Source organism: Geotrypetes seraphini, chromosome 12 (assembly GCF_902459505.1).
Source record: "Geotrypetes seraphini chromosome 12, aGeoSer1.1, whole genome shotgun sequence".
Classification (NCBI taxonomy): domain Eukaryota; kingdom Metazoa; phylum Chordata; class Amphibia; order Gymnophiona; family Dermophiidae; genus Geotrypetes; species Geotrypetes seraphini.
The window spans coordinates 114,712,184-114,731,543 of NC_047095.1; the positions used below are offsets into that span (position 1 = coordinate 114,712,184).

The 19,360-nt window shown below is 44.3% G+C and overlaps 1 protein-coding gene across 2 annotated transcripts in view; it reads right to left on the reverse strand.

Annotated features, from left to right (window-relative positions):
• The window catches only part of LOC117346602 (histo-blood group ABO system transferase-like), a 187,888-nt gene that overhangs the window by 136,568 nt on the left and 31,960 nt on the right, over positions 1 to 19,360 (reverse strand). For both annotated transcript variants that reach the window (XM_033916435.1, XM_033916437.1), the window contains exons 6-7: positions 1,236 to 1,322; positions 695 to 724 (exon numbers count right to left, since the gene is read on the reverse strand). In XM_033916435.1, coding sequence (XP_033772326.1) covers positions 695 to 724; positions 1,236 to 1,322 — 117 coding nt within the window. The remainder of the gene's footprint in view (positions 1 to 694; positions 725 to 1,235; positions 1,323 to 19,360) is intronic.

Here is a 19,360-nt window from a genome sequence, read left to right on the forward strand (position 1 = left end):
TTGTCTTCTTTAATCACTCCCTTTATTCCATGGCATCCAACAGTCCCACCTCTTCCTGCAGATTCTACTGGGAGAATATTGCTGGGATCAAGATTCTACTCCCCCTTACCTCCACCTGCTGTAGGCATTCCCTGGGCCTGCTGTATGTCCTGCTGGTCCATCAGTGAGCCGAGACAGGAACAATCCCTCCCGTCTCCTATCCCAGCTGACTATGAAAGCTGCCGCCTCTAAAGCCTACCTTTAAAAGCCCTGGAGGTCCAGTGGTTAACCGGGACAGGAGTGATCTTTCTATGCTCCTGCTCTATGTAGAGACACTATCTAAAATGGCTGCCATGAGTTCCCGTGGCAACCTTGCGAGACCGCAGGAACTCATTAGGTTGCCGATGGACCTGGAAAGATTTACTTGAAACATGACAAAAAAATCCCACTTGGATTTAATGAATTTGTCTTTTGAAATCCACACCCAAGCTGAATGACAATTTTGGTACAGCAAGCAGGGTTTTTCGCCAGAGACAAATTACAGTTGAAACTGAAACCTAAGTATATGCTGTAAGGCTAAAACCAAAATGACAAGTTAGTGCACAATCACAGTATATGAAAAAAGTTTTTTTAAGTGGTTTTGTTTTTTCTTTGTGGGGCCTGATTTATAAATCTGGCCCCAACTGTAATAATTTTATTGAGAAAGTATACAGACCTCCAACTTAGAGATCCGACCTCTGGCCACCTGTTCAAGAAAAGAAATATATTGAATTATTTCACGGTTCCGACCTCTGTCACCTTCACCCAAACTCTTTTTGAAGTGTCTACTTCCTTCTCCTTGACACAGTGGTTTCTCACATTCCTTTAACAGATAAGGACCTCTTAGCCAGCCCCTTGGGGTTAAATTCTATATATAACACCACAAAAGTCAGCCCACCTCCTCCCCCCCAAAAAAGCACTAATCTATAAGTCACACTTAAAGTTAGGCATGGTTTATGGAATAGCACTTACACTTAGGAACAACGACTAAAGTTAGGCACAGCCATTTACATCGACAAAAACGTAGTAGAAATGCCTGCACCGAATTTAGGCATATTTACCGAGATACTATAATTATGCATGTAATTGAAAGGAATACCCTGCTACAATGTATCCTTCCCCTACAGTGCCATGCAACATTTAACACTTAACTTAGATGCTCATTGAGCACCTTCTGAATGACGCCATTTTGGGAATCCGGGCCTCAATGTACCTACTTTGAAATTAAAAATCCAGTCATGGTCCCCAAGATGAACGTCAAGAATGAGACGTGTGTTTTAGAGAAGTCTTTAAACATCTTCATCCTGAAAATAAAGAATTCCTTTTAGCATGGCATTTGTTGATTTGAAAAGCTCAGCAAGAAGGGATTTGGCGCTTATACAGTAAAACGGCAGATTAGCAAGAAGTGTCGTAAGGTCTCAAAAGCTCATTTACAGCAACGCCCTCTTTTCTTTGTCCTTCAGAAGATATCACAACCTATCAAAATTGCCGTTTTCTTCTGGATCACTATGGTAATTAGAGCTTTAGGCCATGTGACACAGTAGAAAATTAGGAATAAGTGGAGCCTGGTAGATAATAAAATACAGTGAACAAACAGAAAGAAAAAAAAATCCCAGAAGAATTCACTGCATACGTTCTGGTTCAGCAGGAACTTGTCTAACTTTGTCTTGAATACCTGGAGGGTGTTTTCCCTTATATCAGCCTCCGGAAGAGTGTGCCAGATTTCTACCGCTCTCTGGGTAAAGAAGAACTGGTTTTGTCCTGCAGAAGTAACATCCCTGTTGGCATTGCAATGTTTAATGTGAAGACTGATTCTAGCCTTTAGCATCTGGCTCTTTTTACCCATCCACCTTTCCCTTCCACTCACCCACCCAGCTCTCCCTGTCTCTCGCCTTGCCCACCCCTTCCCTGCCACTGGAATGCTCTTATGTTTCACTTATGTACATATTCTGATATTTGAAAACATTTGCATATTTCTGATCTGAAAAAGAAGGGGTACCTTTGAAAGCTAATCCAAAATTTATTAAATTAGCCCAATAAAAAGGATTATAGCCTTATTTCCTTAGTAACCAGTGCCTAGAAGTGAGATGGTGGGACCTGATATAGAAGAAAAGTTAATCCAGAAATCTGATTTCTTTGTAGCAGGGCTAGAATTTTAAGTGTGGCTTTGTAAAGTCTGATGAATGGGGGGTTTGTCTAACGATATTATGAATGTGATAATGTGAGCCGCTTAGTTTATTAAACGGATAATAAATATTTTAAATAATAAAAAAAAGGTTTCATGTATGTTTTGCTTTATTTCTATATATTACATTTAAAAGTGGACTAACATGGCTACCACACCATTTTATTCCATGGGGAATGCAAACTAGCATTAGAAATGATCGACAATCTAAAATATAGAATGATGAAATGCTAATATAAAGAAATAGGAGAAATGCATACAAGTTTACCTTTCCACGCAGTAGCCCTGTTCTCCTAGGACAAGCAGGATGAGTCAGCCACATATGGGTGTTGTCCCAACAGCTCCCAATTTGCAGATAAGTTCTCCAATAGCTCAGAGAGATTTTTTTTTTTTTTTCTCTCTGAGCACATGCAGTGGCCGGGCCCCACTGGGCATGCCCGAGCCCTACCCATTTCCCCCTGCTTCCCCCTAATCCCCAGTCTTTAGTTTCCGCCCTTTCCCATCGGTCGGATTTTCTACAGCTCTCCATTACAACTTTTCTACTCTTCATCTTGAAGATGCCTGAATCATCTAAAGAAACGACTGGGATGCAGGAGAAGGATGAACACACTGGATCCTCATGATTTGTGCGCTCACTGATTGGATCCGGCACTCGAGGTTTCCGTGTTGCTTGCATTGTGCGCACATGTCACCACGTGCACGCAAGCTAAGGAAGAGGGCACTGAGAGACTTCATGAAGAGAAGTGAGGCCCGAGAATCTTCCTCCAGCAGCCATCCTCATCGGAATGCAGCAGCGGGGGATCCACAAGTTACAGCGGCAAGGAGCCTCCAGGATGCCCTGGCTCAGCTAATCCCCCCGCCTGCACTCGGCCCGGTAGAGAAATATCTCCCGGAGTCCCTGCATGTTGCCGCTTACAGCCAGCCTCTGCAGGGCAGCCGATAGGAGTCTCACCAGACCGAGAGATCTCTCCAGGAGTTACTGCATGCTGACGCGTAAAGTCAGCCTCTGCGGTTAGCAGATCGGGGTTTTCGCCCACCAGACTGAGAGATCTCCCCCGGAGTTTTTGCATGCTGCCGCCTAAAGCCAGCCTCTGCAATCAGCAGATTGGGGTTCTCGCCCTCCAGACTGCATGCTGCCACGTACAGTCAGCCTCTGCAGGGAGCCGATCGGGGTTCCCCATCCAGCCCCAAAGGTAAGTCCTATCTGCTTGTTTTTGGGAAAACCTCTGATAATCTTTTGCAGCCCCAGGGGCTCTGCCCCACCCTCCTCCCAATCTGAATTTAAGGAGAAAGAAACTCCCATGCTTCTTTCCCTCGGAGGGGACTTGCAGACCTCTCCCACCAGTGCTGTCCCAGAGTTCAGCTTGTAAAGGACATGCTGAAAAAAAACAAACAAACAACTCGATGCTTCTTTACCTCTTGGGGTCCTGCAGAGTCTGCAGTTCACACCTCTCCCACCCCGCCCCCCTCCCCCTCTCATGTCGGGAACGAGGAGTCTGCCTTTCACAGCAGGGTGCTGATATCATCAGTGATGCGGCATGTCAGACCACGCCTCTCCAAAGGTGGGGGTTTGAAACTCCTCAGCCTAAAGAGCAGTTCACTGCACTTCAGATGCTTTTCCAGCCAGCATGAGGGACTCTGCTACTATTTATGATTTCTATAGCACTGAAAGGCATATGCAGCGTTGTACAGTTTAATATACAATAGGCAGTACAGCAGGAGAAGCCCACTCAAGAGGCATTATCACTCCTCTTTCTCTGCCTCCAGGCACAGTGGAAACGCAGCCAGGAGCACTGGCACAGATGAAGGGGTGCATCCTGCCCCCTCTCTGCAGGCTTTCCCCCCCTCTCAAGAAGGACAGAGAATGAAGGGGTACATGGAGCCACCCAACCAGTCAAGAGGAGCAGCACATGAACCTGTGAACCACCAGGGTTGGGACCAGCAGCAATAGTTAATCCTCCTGCTGACCCACTCCTCTCTCAGCGGGCAACACTCCCCCCAATGCCCCCCTTTAGAGGGAGCCACGCACAACAACATGGCGCGTTCCAGCGGCATGCCATGCACCCAAGCAATGGAGGAACAAGCAACACACCAGCCTCCAGCCACGCCCCAAGTCACCAACCACACAAATAAATAAATAAATAATTAACCAAAAAAAGAAAACCCACAAACGAAGACTCACCCCAAGTCCCTCCAGAAACTCACAGCCTTTCTCAAGATCCACGTGGGTGGACAACAAGTACCCAAGACAGAGTACTATAAGGCCTGAACTACCAATACTTCACGCAGGCAGTGGCGATTCCAGTCCACAAGAACTTCCTGGACTGCAGAGACAAGATTTTGGCTGACTCGCTCTTCAGGGCAACCAACATCAAGGAGACTGGGATTGAAGTACCAGATCTTTCCAGCCCAGAGATTCGACAACCCGCAGCAGCTATACATGGACATTGCGGTAGCCTTGGCGCTTAAGAGAAACAGGGCAGCATGACCCCCCCCCCTTCAATGCCCCGTCAGGGAAGGACCTGAAAAACCCTGGATTCCACGGGGAAAAAGACCTTCGAGGGCGCAATGCTGAGCGCACGAATTGCTGCACTCCAGTTCCAGATGCGGCTTTGTCAGGAGGCCAGTGAGAGAAAATTAATAAATAAAATAAAATAGGGACTCCAGCTCACTACCGAGCCAGTCCACACTGGCAGCAGTCTGTGCCCCAGCGCTCGCAACAGTAACATAACTGCTATGCAAACAAGCACCGCCCGAGGGGCAGGGGCATCCAAGAGCAGCCCTCTCCCCAAGACAAAAACAGAACCTTGACCACCCTCCGGCCAAGCAGGATCAGATTGTCTATGAAGGCTTGGCACAGGATCACCATTGACCAGTGGGCCCTCAGCATCATCAAGCAGGGATTCCGAATTCGTCTCCACTCCCGCCTCCCCTCCGAGTGGGCGGGGCACCTTCCATCTGACGACCCAATTTTTCCTGCAGCAAGGAGAGGACCTGCTTCGGCAGAATCAATAGAGGCGGTGACGAACAGAGGAGATCACCAAGGGGTTTCTACTCCAGGAACCCCCGCGTCCTTATAGACAAGGACAACGCTCGATCCTGGATCTCTGCAAGCTCAACAGGTGCATACACAAGGTCCAGAGGCACTCTCTGGGTACAGTCTTGGCCCTGTTACAGCCCGAGTATTGGCTAGTATCCCTGGACTTACATGATGCATACACTCACTTGCCCATGCACCCAGCCCACAGGAGGCATCGTCGCTTCTAAAGCCAAAACAGACGCCTCCAGTACAAGGTCCTACCCCTTGGACTCTCAACGGCTCCAAGAGCGTTCACAAAGTGTGTGGCAGTGGCACATCCTTGCCTTCAAGGGGTGTGCGTCCTATCTTATCTCGAAAACTGGCAGCCCCGACAACCACCATAACCCTCCTTCAAGAACTGGGGTTCCTCATCAACTACATGAAATCCCACCTGATACCCCTCCAGGTGATATCATTCATCTGGGCAGTCATTGACACCACACAGACCAAGGCCATCCTACGGGACTACCAGATCGACGCCATGACATCCCTGGCCCAGTGCATCCCTGCCAGCAGCTCATCGTCAGCATGCTCCTTCCTGTGTCTCGGCTGCGGTCTTTGTTGTCCAGCACACCAGACTTCACATGAGATCCCTGAAAGGGCACCTCAGACGTCACTGGGACCAGTGTACCCAACCTCTGACCACCCAGATACCCATTTGCCAGCCCATACACAAGACGCTTCACTGGTGAACGGCCCGAGATAACTTAGCAAAAGGTAAACCAGACCACCACCTCACCAGCTGGTGGCCACCATGGATGCCTCCAAACTTGAAGGGGGGACACACCTTCTCGATCCTCGCACAAGCGTCCTCACTCCATATCTACCTACTGGAGCTCAGGGCCATAGGGAATGCCCTCGAAACCTTCAAACAATGGGTGACAGGCAGTCACCCATTGTTTGACAGGCAGGGCAGTCGTCACCCAAACAGAAAACCAGGTGGCCATGCACTATATCAACAAGCAGGGAGGGACAGGGTCAGCCTCGCTATGCAAGGAAGTTTGCCGCATGTGGGAGTTCACCAACTCAATTCAATGCCCCATCCAGGCAACTTACCTCCCGGGGGGAGCAGAACGACCTGGCAGAAAGACTCAGCCATCAGCTGGATCCCGATGAGTGGTGTCTCAACCCAGCGGCGACGAAGAAGATCTTCAGCACCTGGGGCACACCGAGCATCGACCTGTTTGCAACCAAACCGAACTCAAAATACTCGACCTTCTGCGCAAAGAGATCAACCCATCGCCGTCTCAGTCCCGATGGTCTGTCTGTGAGTTGGAACCACGGACTCTTATACGCCTACCCACCATACCCTAAGTCCTGCAGAAGATCCTTCAGGACAGAGCAACGGTGATCATGATTGCCCTGTCAGGGCCCCTGCAACCATAGTTCCGGTTCCGGCAAGGGATAGCGGTTCACCCACCTCTTCCCCCTCCCGATCAGTGCAGTTCTCATAACACAACGCGGGAACCTTACCCTCCACCACGACCTGCGTTCCTTAGCCCTGACCGCATGGATGATGAGAGGATGAACCTACCACAAGACGTGGAGCACACACTTATGGCAGCCAGAAGTCCTTCAACCAGAAAACGCTATGGGATTGAAATGGAGAAGGTTCCGCTACCGGTGCACAGACACGCAGCGAGACCCCTACAACTGCCCCATACCGGACATCCTGCAGTACATATTGAGCTTATCTCAGTGGGACCTAAAATCCACTTCCAACAAGGTCCACCTAAGTGCAATCGCGGCATACCACACTGGCCTAGACAACAAACCAGTGTCGAGGAATTCAGTAATCACAAAATTTCATGAAGGGACTGTCCAATCTGCACCCACTGGTCAGACTACCACCGCCCGGATGGGACCTCAACTTGGTGCTGCATCAGCTCACCTCGACCCTTTCAAACTTTTGGGGGAGGCAGATCCCGTATTCCTAGCCGGGAAAACCCTGACCATCGTGTCGGCCGACAAACTCCTCCATGAGAACAGGGTGGTACCCAGAACCCACCCTCGCTTGCCGAAGGTGGCTTCAGCGTGCCTCCCGGCACTCTACATCTCCCCACAGGGAGGCACACTGCCACCTCAGCAACACCTCCTGGACTGTGTGCAGGCCCTGACTATGCAGCAGATTAGACAAGCCTCAATTATTCATCTCCTACGACCAAAACAGACCAGGACTTCCGGCCACCAAACGCAGGCGCTCGCGCTGGATATACAAGTGCATCCCCTTCACCTATAGAAAAGCACAGCGTCAACCGCAGGTGGGAACCCGCACCCACCAGCGCAGAGCCATAGCCACCAGAACGGCTCATCTGCACTATACACCAATAGGGGACATCTGTGATGCAGCCACTTGGTCCTCCATGCACACCTTCACCAAGCACTACTGCCTCGACATAGCATTCCACGCTCCAAATGCATTCGGCCAAGCAGTCTTGGAAGTGGCTCTTCCCTCCCGGGAGGGACAGCAACCACTAGCACAGCCTTGACGAACACTGATCAAGTAGGGTGTTATAAATATCGACAAACACTGATCAAGTAGAGTGTTATAGATATTGATTAAGTAGGTCTTCCAGCACTCCTGTCTAGACTGAATGTGGAATAGGCAAGTATGAATTCTCACATGCAAGTACGAATTGTCACTGTTGACCAGTTGGTTTCTCACTGTTCATTGATTGTCATTGACCAGTTTCACTGTTCTGTGAGTTAAGTAGGTCTTCCAGCACTCCTGTCTAGTCTGAATGTGGAATAGGCAAGTATGAATTCTCACTTGCAAGTACGAATTGTCATTGTTGACCAGTTGGTTTCTCACTGTTCATTGATTGTCATTGACCAGTTCACTGTTCTGTGAGTATTTTTGCTCAGTTAACACAGCACTTTATCTAAAACCTTGTTTCCTCAACTTCACCTGCTTCACCTGATTACCCTGCCCGGCTCGGCCTCCACAGCCAGGCGAGGGATGCACAGAGCGCTAAGGCGCAGGTCCAGTCGGTACATCCCTCGGCTAGGGAGTCACACATATGTGGCTGACTCATCCTGCTTGTCCTAGGAGAAAGTGTAGTTACTTACCTGTAACGTAGGTTCTTCATGGACAGCAGGATAGTCAGCCACACAACCCACCCACCTCCCCATACGGCCGACCCGGCCACAGCTAGGAACATCCTGGGGATTAGGGTGAAGCAGGGGGAAAAGGGTAGGGCTCGGGCATGCCCAGTGGGGCCCGGCTACTGCACGTGCTCAGAGAGAAAAAAAAAAAGATAAGATAACGTCTTCAGTTCTAATTCATTGAAGATTCTCTTAGATAGATTCACTACCATGATGAAGCAGAACGAGAGGGGGCAGAGGGACACAACGATCCAGACCAACCACGAGATCACAGACCCAGAAAAATCAGTGGTAGTGAATCTATCTAAGAGAATCTTCAATGAATTAGAACTGAAGACGTTATCTTATGGTTTATCTTTTGTCCCTTCTACCCCTTTTGATGAATTCCAGTTCCATATAGACCTTGAGAAATTCATACGTAAACTACAATTAAGAATATATTTTGAGGACAAGGATAAAACACAGGATCGCACAGTGTTATCGCCTAAGTCTGTATGGTCTCCTCCAATACCTTTGGACTTGACAGTGCATGCATTTAAGAATTGTGTATTGAAAGATATAGAAAACTGGCAAAATTCAGGTATACGATCATTTAGCAACTTGAACAAAGAAGAAAAGATAGTGGTAAACACTTTGAAAAATTAAACATCAATAATAATTAAGGAAGCTGACAAAGGGGGCGCTATTGTCGTGATGGATAAAGAAGATTACCATCAAGAAATCTTAAGACAATTGAATGAAGTAGATACTTATGAAAAATTACCTCTGGATCCCACGAAACGCCTTCAGAGACAGATTTCCAGACTTACTAACCAAGGAGTATTGGAGGGTTATTTAACTTCAAAAGATTATAGATTTCTAAACAAACAAGCACCTATGGTTCCAGCTTTTTATGTGTTGCCAAAAATACATAAGAGTCTCAGCAATCCTCCTGGGAGGCCAATCATGTCATCTAGGGGCTCTTTATTAGAACCCTTATCCATGTTCATTGATGAATTTCTTAAAAATAGACTCATATGTTCAAGATTCTAGAGATATAATGTTACAACTGACAGACATTCATAGTGACAGTTTTCCATTCATTTTAGTTACATTTGATGTCACTTCATCTGTAAGGGATTCTGTAAGGGAAAGTCGTGCCTGACAAACCTTCTGTACTTCTTTGAGGGAATAAGCAGTCAGGTGGACAAAGAGGAACCCATAGACATCATTTACCTCAATTTTCAAAAGGCCTTTGACAAGGTGCCACATGAAAGGCTGCTTAGGAAGCTGTGGAACCACGCGGTGGGCGGGGATGTACACAGATGGATCAAGCATTGGCTGTCAGGTAGACTACAGAGGGTCGGAGTAAAGGGCCAATATTCTGACTGGCGGGGAGTCACGAGCGGTGTGCCGCAGGGATCGGTGCTGGGGCCGCTACTCTTCAACATATTTATCAATGACCTGGAAACGGAGGCAAAGTGTGAGGTTATAAAATTTGCAGACGATACCAAGCTCTGCGCCAGAGTTAGGACCAGGGAGGAGTGTGAGGAACTGCAAAGGGACCTCGATAAGCTGGAGGACTGGGCAAACAAATGGCAAATGCGCTTTAACGTAGATAAATGCAAGGTCATGCACATAGGGAAAAAGAACCCGTTGTTCGAGTATAAAATGGGGGGGAGATTGCTGGAAGACACCGGACTTGAGAGAGACTTGGGTGTGCTAGTGGATCCATCCATGAAACCATCCGCACAGTGTGCAGCAGCCTCGAAGAAAGCCAACAGGATGCTGGGCATCATCAAGAGGGGCATATCAACCAGGATGCGGGAAGTCATCATGCCGCTGTATCGAGCGATGGTGCGCCCACATCTGGAATACTGCGTTCAATATTGGTCACCGCACCTCAAGAAGGACATGGCAGTTCTTGAGAGAGTCCAAAGGAGGGCAACGAAACTGGTAAGAGGGCTGGAAAACTGCCCATATGCTGAGAGGCTGGATAAACTGGGGCTCTTCTCTCTGGAAAAGAGGAGGCTCAGGGGGGATATGATAGAGACCTTCAAAATACTTAGGGGCATAGAGAGGGTGGACAGGGACAGGTTCTTCAGACTAAAAGGGACGACAGGTACGAGGGGGCACTCAGAGAAACTGAAGGGAGATAGGTTCAAATCAAATGCAAGGAAGTTTTTCTTCACCCAAAGGGTCGTGGACAAATGGAATGCGCTCCCGGAGGAAGTGATCCGGCAGAGTACAGTACAGGGATTCAAACAGGGATTGGACAGATTCCTGAGGGAAAAGGGGATTGTGGGGTACTGAGGGAGGTGCTGGGGTGTTGCATAAGTATAGACAGCTCACCAGGTCGTGCAGGTGCAAGGCCGGAGGGTTAGGACATTGATGGGAAGATAGGACTTCGATGAGAAACCTAGGGGGCAAGGGGGCCCCTTCTGGTGATTAAGGCAGGTCATGACCTGTTGGGCCGCCGCGGGGGCGGACTGCTGGGCGGGATGGACCTCTGGTCTGACCCGGCAGAGGCACTGCTTATGTATGTTATGTTCATTATATACCTCCATTCCCCAAGATATAAATATTCAAAAAATATTCAAAAAATATTTGAATTGAGAGAAAGACCTCATACTATCCCCACTTCTTTCCTTCTACAGTTGGCCAAAATTGCCATGAAAGAGAATTTTTTCATTTATGACAACATTGGTTTTACAAACAGTTCATTTATGACATTGGTTTGACAAACAGTTAAAGGGAGTAGCAATGGGGGCTGTGTTTGCACCCTCTATAGCTAACCTTTACATGGCTGTCCTTTTGAACAGCTTATACACAGCTGGTTTCGTTACATCGACGATATTGATGCTTTGGAAAGGCTCAGAAGAAGAACTACATAGGTTTACGATTTGGCTTAATAGTTGTGACACAAACATCACTTTCACCATGAATTTTTCAAAAACAAAATTGGTGTTTTTGGATCTGATAATTATTCAACAGTCAGATCATTTTGATTTTGAAGTTCACACTAAGCCTACTGATCGTAATACTTTTCTACAATTCAATAGTTGTCATCCAGTAAGCCTGAGGAGAAATCTCCCTTTTTCACAGTTCTTACGATTAAAAAGAAACTGCTCCACAGATAAAACGTTTAAAAAACATTCTAAAAACTTAAGTAGGAAACTTGAAAAAAGAGGCTATCCTAAAGATATTTTGAAAAAAAGCGTTTAAAAGAGCGAAGTATTATCAACGAGATTGGCTGTTACAAAAGATGATAAAATCCACAGTGAATACCTTGTCAGACAAGTTCACTTGTGTTCTTCGTTATTCTACATATGGCAACTCTATAGCAAGAATTCTTAAGAATAATTGGAAGATCATACAAACTAAGCCCACTTTTAAGGACCAGGAGTTACAGATAGCCTTTTCACATGGCAGTAACTTTAAAGATTTATTATCTCCAACAGTAAATATCACGGGGGAAAAATCGGCAAGATTACTGCCGTTGGGCTTTCACAAGTGCGGACGAAGCAGTATCTGTGAGCTGACATTGACACAAAAGACGTTCATTAACCCTCAAGATGGCAAAAAATATGAGATTAGACATTTCTTAACTTGTGATTCCAACTATATTGTCTACGTAATTATATGCCCTTGCAATATGCTTTACGTTGGCATGTCTACTCATCCTTTTAGAGTGAGAATGACAGAGCATAAGTCCAGTCTTAAATGCAACAAATTGAATGCCCCTCTGGTAGAACATTGCACTGAGAAGAAACATACGTTTTCAGCTTTAAGATTCTTCTGTATTGACAAGGAATGCACGCATCCCAGAGGAGGCGATAGAAAAAGGAGACTGCAACAGAGAGAGTCCCGTTGGATTTTCCGATTGGGTACTTTGAAACCCAAGGGACTCAATACAAGAGTAGAATGGTGCTCTTTCTTCTAACATCTTTTTAATATTTTCAAACTTGTATATCGTATGGAGTCAGATTTTGACAGTATTAGACATGCGCAATCAGTATCAGTAACAGCTGTAGATAAGCTTTAAAGCGCATGCGTGGCGTTCGGTGGTTGCCAGCGCCATTTTTCAACTTTAAAGATTGAGCTTTAACAGCGCAGTAAGTACCCGTCATTGGTATTAGTTTGTCTACAAAAATTGATTTACATGACTTTTGAAGTTTCATTTTTATGTTTTAGATACTTACCCCTGATGAAGCCCCTAATAGGGTGAAACGGGGCCCGTTGGGTTGGAATTCGCAACTATATACTATACCGACAACAGACATCAATTAAGCTAAGTGCCGGTTTTTCAGTTGCGTCTCAACAGCATTTTAAGTTGCACATAAAGTTTATTGCACATTGCATTATAAAATTCTTAAAAAAGTTTTAGAATACTCTATAGCTCGATGAAAGATACCACTTTCCTGCTTAAGTTGGCTAATATACAATATGGTAGCTAACGCAGGCGTCTGAGAGCTTAAGAGTTAATCATCTTTGATGACAATACTATAAGTCCTAGTTTTGTTCCATGTTATAGTTCGAGGACTTTTTTCCATTACCTTGACAGAGCGTTATCTTTGAGCCAGCTCCCTCTTCCTAACTGATTCAGTGCACAAAGCCACGGGCATCGGCTCCTACGGGCATCCTGCGCCTGAACCGGAAGCCTTCTCTCTGACGTTGCAAAATCAGAGGGAAGGCTTTCAAATGATGCACGGGACGTGCAAGGTGCAATTAGTACTATTATGGGGGCGGGGTCTGGGGTGGAGATTGTGTAGAGATGGGCGGGGTCTGGCCCACGACTTAGCCCAGTGTTCTTCAACCGCTGGTCCACAGAATAATTCTTTTATTTCTGACAGTCCATAGGTGTAAAAAGGTTGAAAAACACTGTCTTAGACCCCAATTAAGTTCCTTTCAGTACAACTTTTAGTAGGTGTGCGATCCGCAGCCTCTCTCATCAATGCTCTGCCTGGCTCCAGGCACAGCAATGCTGCAGCCTACATTTTAACACCACTATCTGCTGCAGTCATAGATTTCCCTGGCCATGTCCTCTTTTGAGAGGGCAGAATCCAATTTAAAGTCGCATGTGTGGGCCACAAGGCTATGGGGAAAACTCAACTGGGCTGCCATCACCCATTCAGGCCACGCATTCCTTCTAAAACCCAATAATAGCCCACTGGTGCAAACTGCCTCTTCCCTCTCCACATCAAATCCGTAAAAAAAATCACTCTTTGAACCTACCTTTGAATTCCAAGGTCTGAGAGAGGATAAAGCATGGAAGCTCTGGTCCCTGTAAGTCCTGACATTAGCAAGCCAGGTGAAGTGGGATACATCCCTGTAAGTCCTGACATTAGCAAGCCAGGTGAAGGGGGATGGGATAAAGACAAAGATCACTTTTCTCTTTACAGAAAAACTGCCCTCACCCCCTGCAACTGAAATCTACCTTATCTATCTCTGCAGATGATAGAAACAGTAGATTAACTATGGAAAGATATTTCACCATTAACTGAAGAGCATGCAAAGATGGAGAAATACGCTGTTTTATGAGTTCAATTAGCTACTGTAGAAGTAAAACTAGAGAAAAAGCAACAGGTCCTGAGGCTGTGGGCTAGCTGTGGTTTTACACCAAGGCCCACCCAGCCAGATACCATAAAGAGATAAACAGACCATGGTCAGAAGACAGAATTCTCAGAAGAAAGAATTCATAAGAAAAATCATCTAATAGAAAGTATCGGAGATGTTTAAAGTTGGGAGGGGGGCTTGTGCTCGGAAATACTAATATGGTGGGGAAACAGGCATTTCGGGGTAAAAAGCAGGTTTTACGGAAAACAGAGTGAGCATATAACATGACGTAGGTGGGAATAGCCAATAAATGAATGTAGTTAGGCAGTAAAGCATAAGAAAGTAGCCACTAAGGATGTATCATGTGATATAGACCAACGTGGTGTTGGCCACTAAGAAATGTATAAAAACCAGGCCTTTAGAAGGGAGAGGTCAGAACAGACATCAGAGGACCTCTAGGCCTAGAGATCACCTTCTGTTACGCTATATACTAAATGATTTATTCCTGTAAGCTGTTATTGATTGGCTAAATAAATATATACTTATTGAAACCAGTATATAGCGTTCGAGGTCTCATTACTGAGGTAGGCCTGGACAGCTGCCTACATCAGTGGTGAACCCCGACGTTGAAAGAGGGGACATGCCCCTTTTAGAGACCTCACTGGATTGAAGGCCTATACTCTGCTTGTCAGATTGCCTCTCCATTACTTTTGGCCAAAAGTGTGTTTCTGGGTTGCCTGCTTGTACTTATGCAGTGTCTCTACCTAAACTTCCTTATTTTCTTGCAGATTTGCTGTGTTATTTTACTTCCCCTTTTATGCGGTTTTTTTTTTTCTTTCTTTTTCTAGTTTAAAGCCAGCAATGGAATGTGGTCTGCCTTAAACACTGCTTTCTCTTTTCTTACTAATCCTGTTTGTTTGTCGTTACACAGGCCCTGTGGCGTCAACTTTGGACGATCCCGGACCCTGGAGCAGGAGTTCACGTCAATTCGCCCAGGACTGGGCTACCATCCTTAGCTGTCCTACAGGTCCTGTATAGACTAGCGCGTTGGGTAGTTAGTCGGACTGGCCGGTGGTAGGCAGTCCATAGTTCATAAGATGATATATTTGCTTGCGGACGGGTCGAGTAGTCCGCCGATAGCTTAGGTAGTCAATAGCTTAGGTTTTAGTATATATTTGCTTGCGGACGGGTCGAGTAGTCCGCCGATAGCTTAGGTAGTCAATAGCTTAGGAATTAGGATATATGTATATATGTTTATGACTGGTGGGTGGTAGCCAGTCCATAGTTTAGGAATGGTTTAGGAATTAGGATATATGTATATATGTTTATGACTGGTGGGTGGTAGTCAGTCCATAGGTTAGGATAGGAGTCAGAATACATTACGGTTGGCAGGTTGTGTAGTCAGCCTCTAGTTCAGGGCGTAGTTGGTGTATATATACATAGGTAATTAATAGCTTCTATGTAGTTCAGCGCAGCTGTATTGTCACCCACTAACACTTCCGTTATATGCCTTCTTTTTACTCTCCTTAAAATTTTCTTTTTTGGTACAGACACTGATTCGTTTGCTGGTTAAATTCTTTCTTTTATTTCTTGTGGTCTTGGGCCACACCTGACGTTTCCTCTGCTATATCAGACTATCACTGTTATGGTGTGACTGTTGAACCAGCTTTGACTGGTGGTTATGCTGTTTCTGTGGTCTCTGGCCACACCTGAGTTATTGCTACGAAGGTACCTGCTCTTCTGTGATCACATTGCATCATTTTGTAAGTATTCTTATTAGTTTTATTTTTAGACTCATTAGTTTGTACACTTTGTAGTTGGATATATTGTTTATTTCTCCCATGTTGCCTGCTCCTGCAGTCTCCCACCCCCTTCTTCTCCTGCTTCTCCGCTTTTGCTGCTAGCGTCTCAGTCCTCCCGTTTGTATCACTCTCTGCCACTGGCAACTGCCCCTTTTCTCTCCCCAGCGTATACTCCTAACCCTTACCCTGTCTCTCTACCTCCCTTTGCACACCAAGTGCAATGGCAGGCAGATCGCACTCTTACAACACATACTGGTCGTTATTCCCCTGTCCCGTGGGCTACTATCTCTCAGGCATTAGATGATATCTGTGAAACTATTCAACAGCAATGCACCCCGTTCCCCACCTTCCCCCACTTTCCAGGAAACTGTGCTTAAGTAGTGTTTTTGTCTCGGAGCCTGCTATGTCTGATTTCTCCCCCTGCTCTTGCTGACCTTAGGAATCCCCTTGTCTTATACTTCTCTGGCTGCCAGTGCTAGCCAGAGTTATTTGTCTTGTGCCCCTAGCCCTAGCTTCTCTTTCTCTTGCCTGTTCCCTCTTGATCTTCTGTTAAGCTGTTGCTTAGACAATCCTGTTTCTCCTTTTGCCCCCATATTTCCTACCATTGTTGAGCCAAAAGTATACACCTCTTCTCTGTATTGTGCTTTGTGTTACCTAGCCCCTTATGATGTAGTATTATCATGTGTGGCCACTATTTTGTATGGGTTTTGGCTTATTAGTTCTGTTTTTATGGGTTTATTTCTTTGCTACTAACAAGAGGGGTCTTCTAGCCTTGGCATAGCTCTGAGTCTGTGTTTTACTGTAATATTTTCAGCTTGTCATGCTGTCTACAGGCTTCCTTTATTCTTCCGTTTATGCTAGCTGTCGCTTGTGTACTGACCTGTGTAACATATGGCGCTTTGCGAGACAGCGAAAGCATTGCTCTCATGAGTTTTTGTTTCCTGTTCTTTTGTGGTCACGAACCAGAGAAAAAAAAAAAAAAAATTGGGGGTGTGAGGGGGATGAGAGTGAATGAGACTGAAAGAGGAAGTATATATTTTAACTGCGTTTCAATGTTACCATAAGCTTTCATTAAACAATTATTTATTTCATATAAGTTTGCTGGATTATAAAGGATTGTTTTTGAGAAAGAAAAGAACGAAATTACAGAAATGATTTGGATCACTATTGTTTTTATATATAAATACAAACAGTATTGGAAAGAAGGGATAAGAGACAAATATTGAAAGTCAATAGAAAGTGTTATGTTAGATTGGCAATGAAGGGAATATATAAAGATAGTGTACATAGATAGGAAGGATTTGTGACAAGTGATTATGTCTAACCAAATAACTGACAGGCATTAAGTATAACTGACAACTCGCTTTTTCCCATTACTAACGATAATTTGTTTTCTAGAGTTAGGAAAAACTACAGTACACCTAATGCGAGTACTCTAAATAGGAAAAAAAAAGAGGAAATAAAAAATTATACAAGAGGGGCACTACCTTGATATTTGCTAGCAATTAATGTCTGTCTATTTTTCAGCGTTACAGTCTTTTATGTTACTATGAGTCATTATCTGTTGTATTGTGCCCTGTGTCAACTTCAGTGTTTATGGAAATACGAGTGGATTTCCATTTATGAGCGCTCACTATAATTACCAATATAATGAAAGAAGATTTATTTTTTACTACTCACCACAACGATTTCAAACCTTATTCTTTGTCTGTGATCAAAGTTTAAGAAATGAGTTATGCTTCTTCTTCTTTTTTCCATTACACAAACATACCGAGCTACTTCCTGGTTGATGTGTCTATGTTTAAGGACACTGGGAAATGAAGTGCTCTATTTCTTTAACTTGAAATTATCAGTTGCTATTTTCTTTTTGTTTTTTCATTATTCATGTCTCTACAATAACTGGAACATATTGCATAGGGTTCTTATGATCCGCTTCTATCCCAAATGGTAATATTAATTAATGTTGTGCTAACATACTGAAGTGAGAATAACTTCTGTGTTTTATTTCTTAAGTCCTAAGCCAAGTTTTTGAGTGTTTCAACATGTTAACCCATTAAAGGTTGTTCACTTCTTGTTAGGAAAATTATTTGTCTAGCTTTAAGCAATGTGTATTGTTCTGTTTGGTTTTTTCCCCTTAATGTAATATATTATGAGCTAAATAACTATGACTTTGCTAGATTTCCATTTACGAGTACTCAATATAAGTAGCAATATAAAAGGGAAACTATTGTTCCTTTACTTATCATAACAGTTTCGGAAAAAAAAAAAAAACTTCTAGCAGTCTTTCTCTCTCTGCCTTTTCTTGGAACTTGTAAAAGAAATGTTACTTCTTCTTTTTCTTACATATTCTCTAATACACGCAGAAATATTTTTTTGGTTTAACACAATGCAATTAGCGTTTGGCTTTATTTTAAAAAAAAAATGGTTCTAACTGTTGTTTAAGAACTTTTCTAATAAGTTGGTGAAGGAAATATCCAGTCCTATTGATTGGAATTCAAAATACTGTAGTTTAGGTCTTTTTGCTGATTGACATTCAGAATATTAGTGAAAGAAACAAAATTGAACCCATGATTTGATAGAATCCGATGGGAAGGACATTTCTCCCATAAATCCGATTTTATTTTAATTTTTAGGGTTTATCCTCTTTATTTTAGTATGTTTCAATATAACCTATGTGTTAATATGTTTAAGGCTATAGCTTAGCCATCCTTTTGCTTGGGTTTGACTCTTTGCTAATTCATATTTATGTTTAGCATATTACTCCTGTCCTTTGAACATCATATGCCATTGTAACTATAACTCCCTTAGGCTGACAAATATAATTCAGCCAATACATATATTAGACCTTAGTCTATTTGAATTAAAGCAGATAAGTTTTTGTTCTCTTTTGTATGTCATCTGTTAACGCTGTACCTATCCTGTTAGTAATATTGCTCAGGTATTGTTGGAAACAAGTTAAATGATATATACAGTACAGATATTTTTGCCTTATTAATTATGGATCACTTCACAAAGACAATTGCCTATCAGAGGAAGCTGTATGCTACATGAGAATCCGTTTTTACATCCTTTTAATGTCTATTAATGACTTATTTGCATAATTATGGACTAATGCTATTTGAAATATCATCGCTGGAAGAAAGATTTTCGGCCGTATGAAACCCCGATGACGGATGAGCCCCAACGGAAGGATCTTGCTACCGGAGAAGAAACTGGATAAGTGCCTAGACTTACCAGCGAAGACTTCCTGACTGTTGCTACCAAAGACGGGATGACCTTTATGACCTTGAACTTTTACAGCTTTAATTATGGACTTATTAATTTGCACTTTAACTCTTTTATTGACTCATGCAGTATTAATACATATATATATTTTCATGTGTTCATAATTATTTCTAACAATCCTATTGCAAGATTCATGTGTTTTTCTTGATTGTGACTTTATGCATTTTCATCCTGTTTTGACTCCCACAATAGCTCCCTAGTTATTTTCCCCTCCAGTTGGATTCTTTCCATTCCCTTTCTTGCTGCTAAGCTGAGGAGAACTGCAGTGAAGAAGAAGTGATGAGCCCAGCTGAAGGATGATGACGTAAGATTTGATGTGGTTACCTGGACTTTCACCCCTGGCGTCTGGAC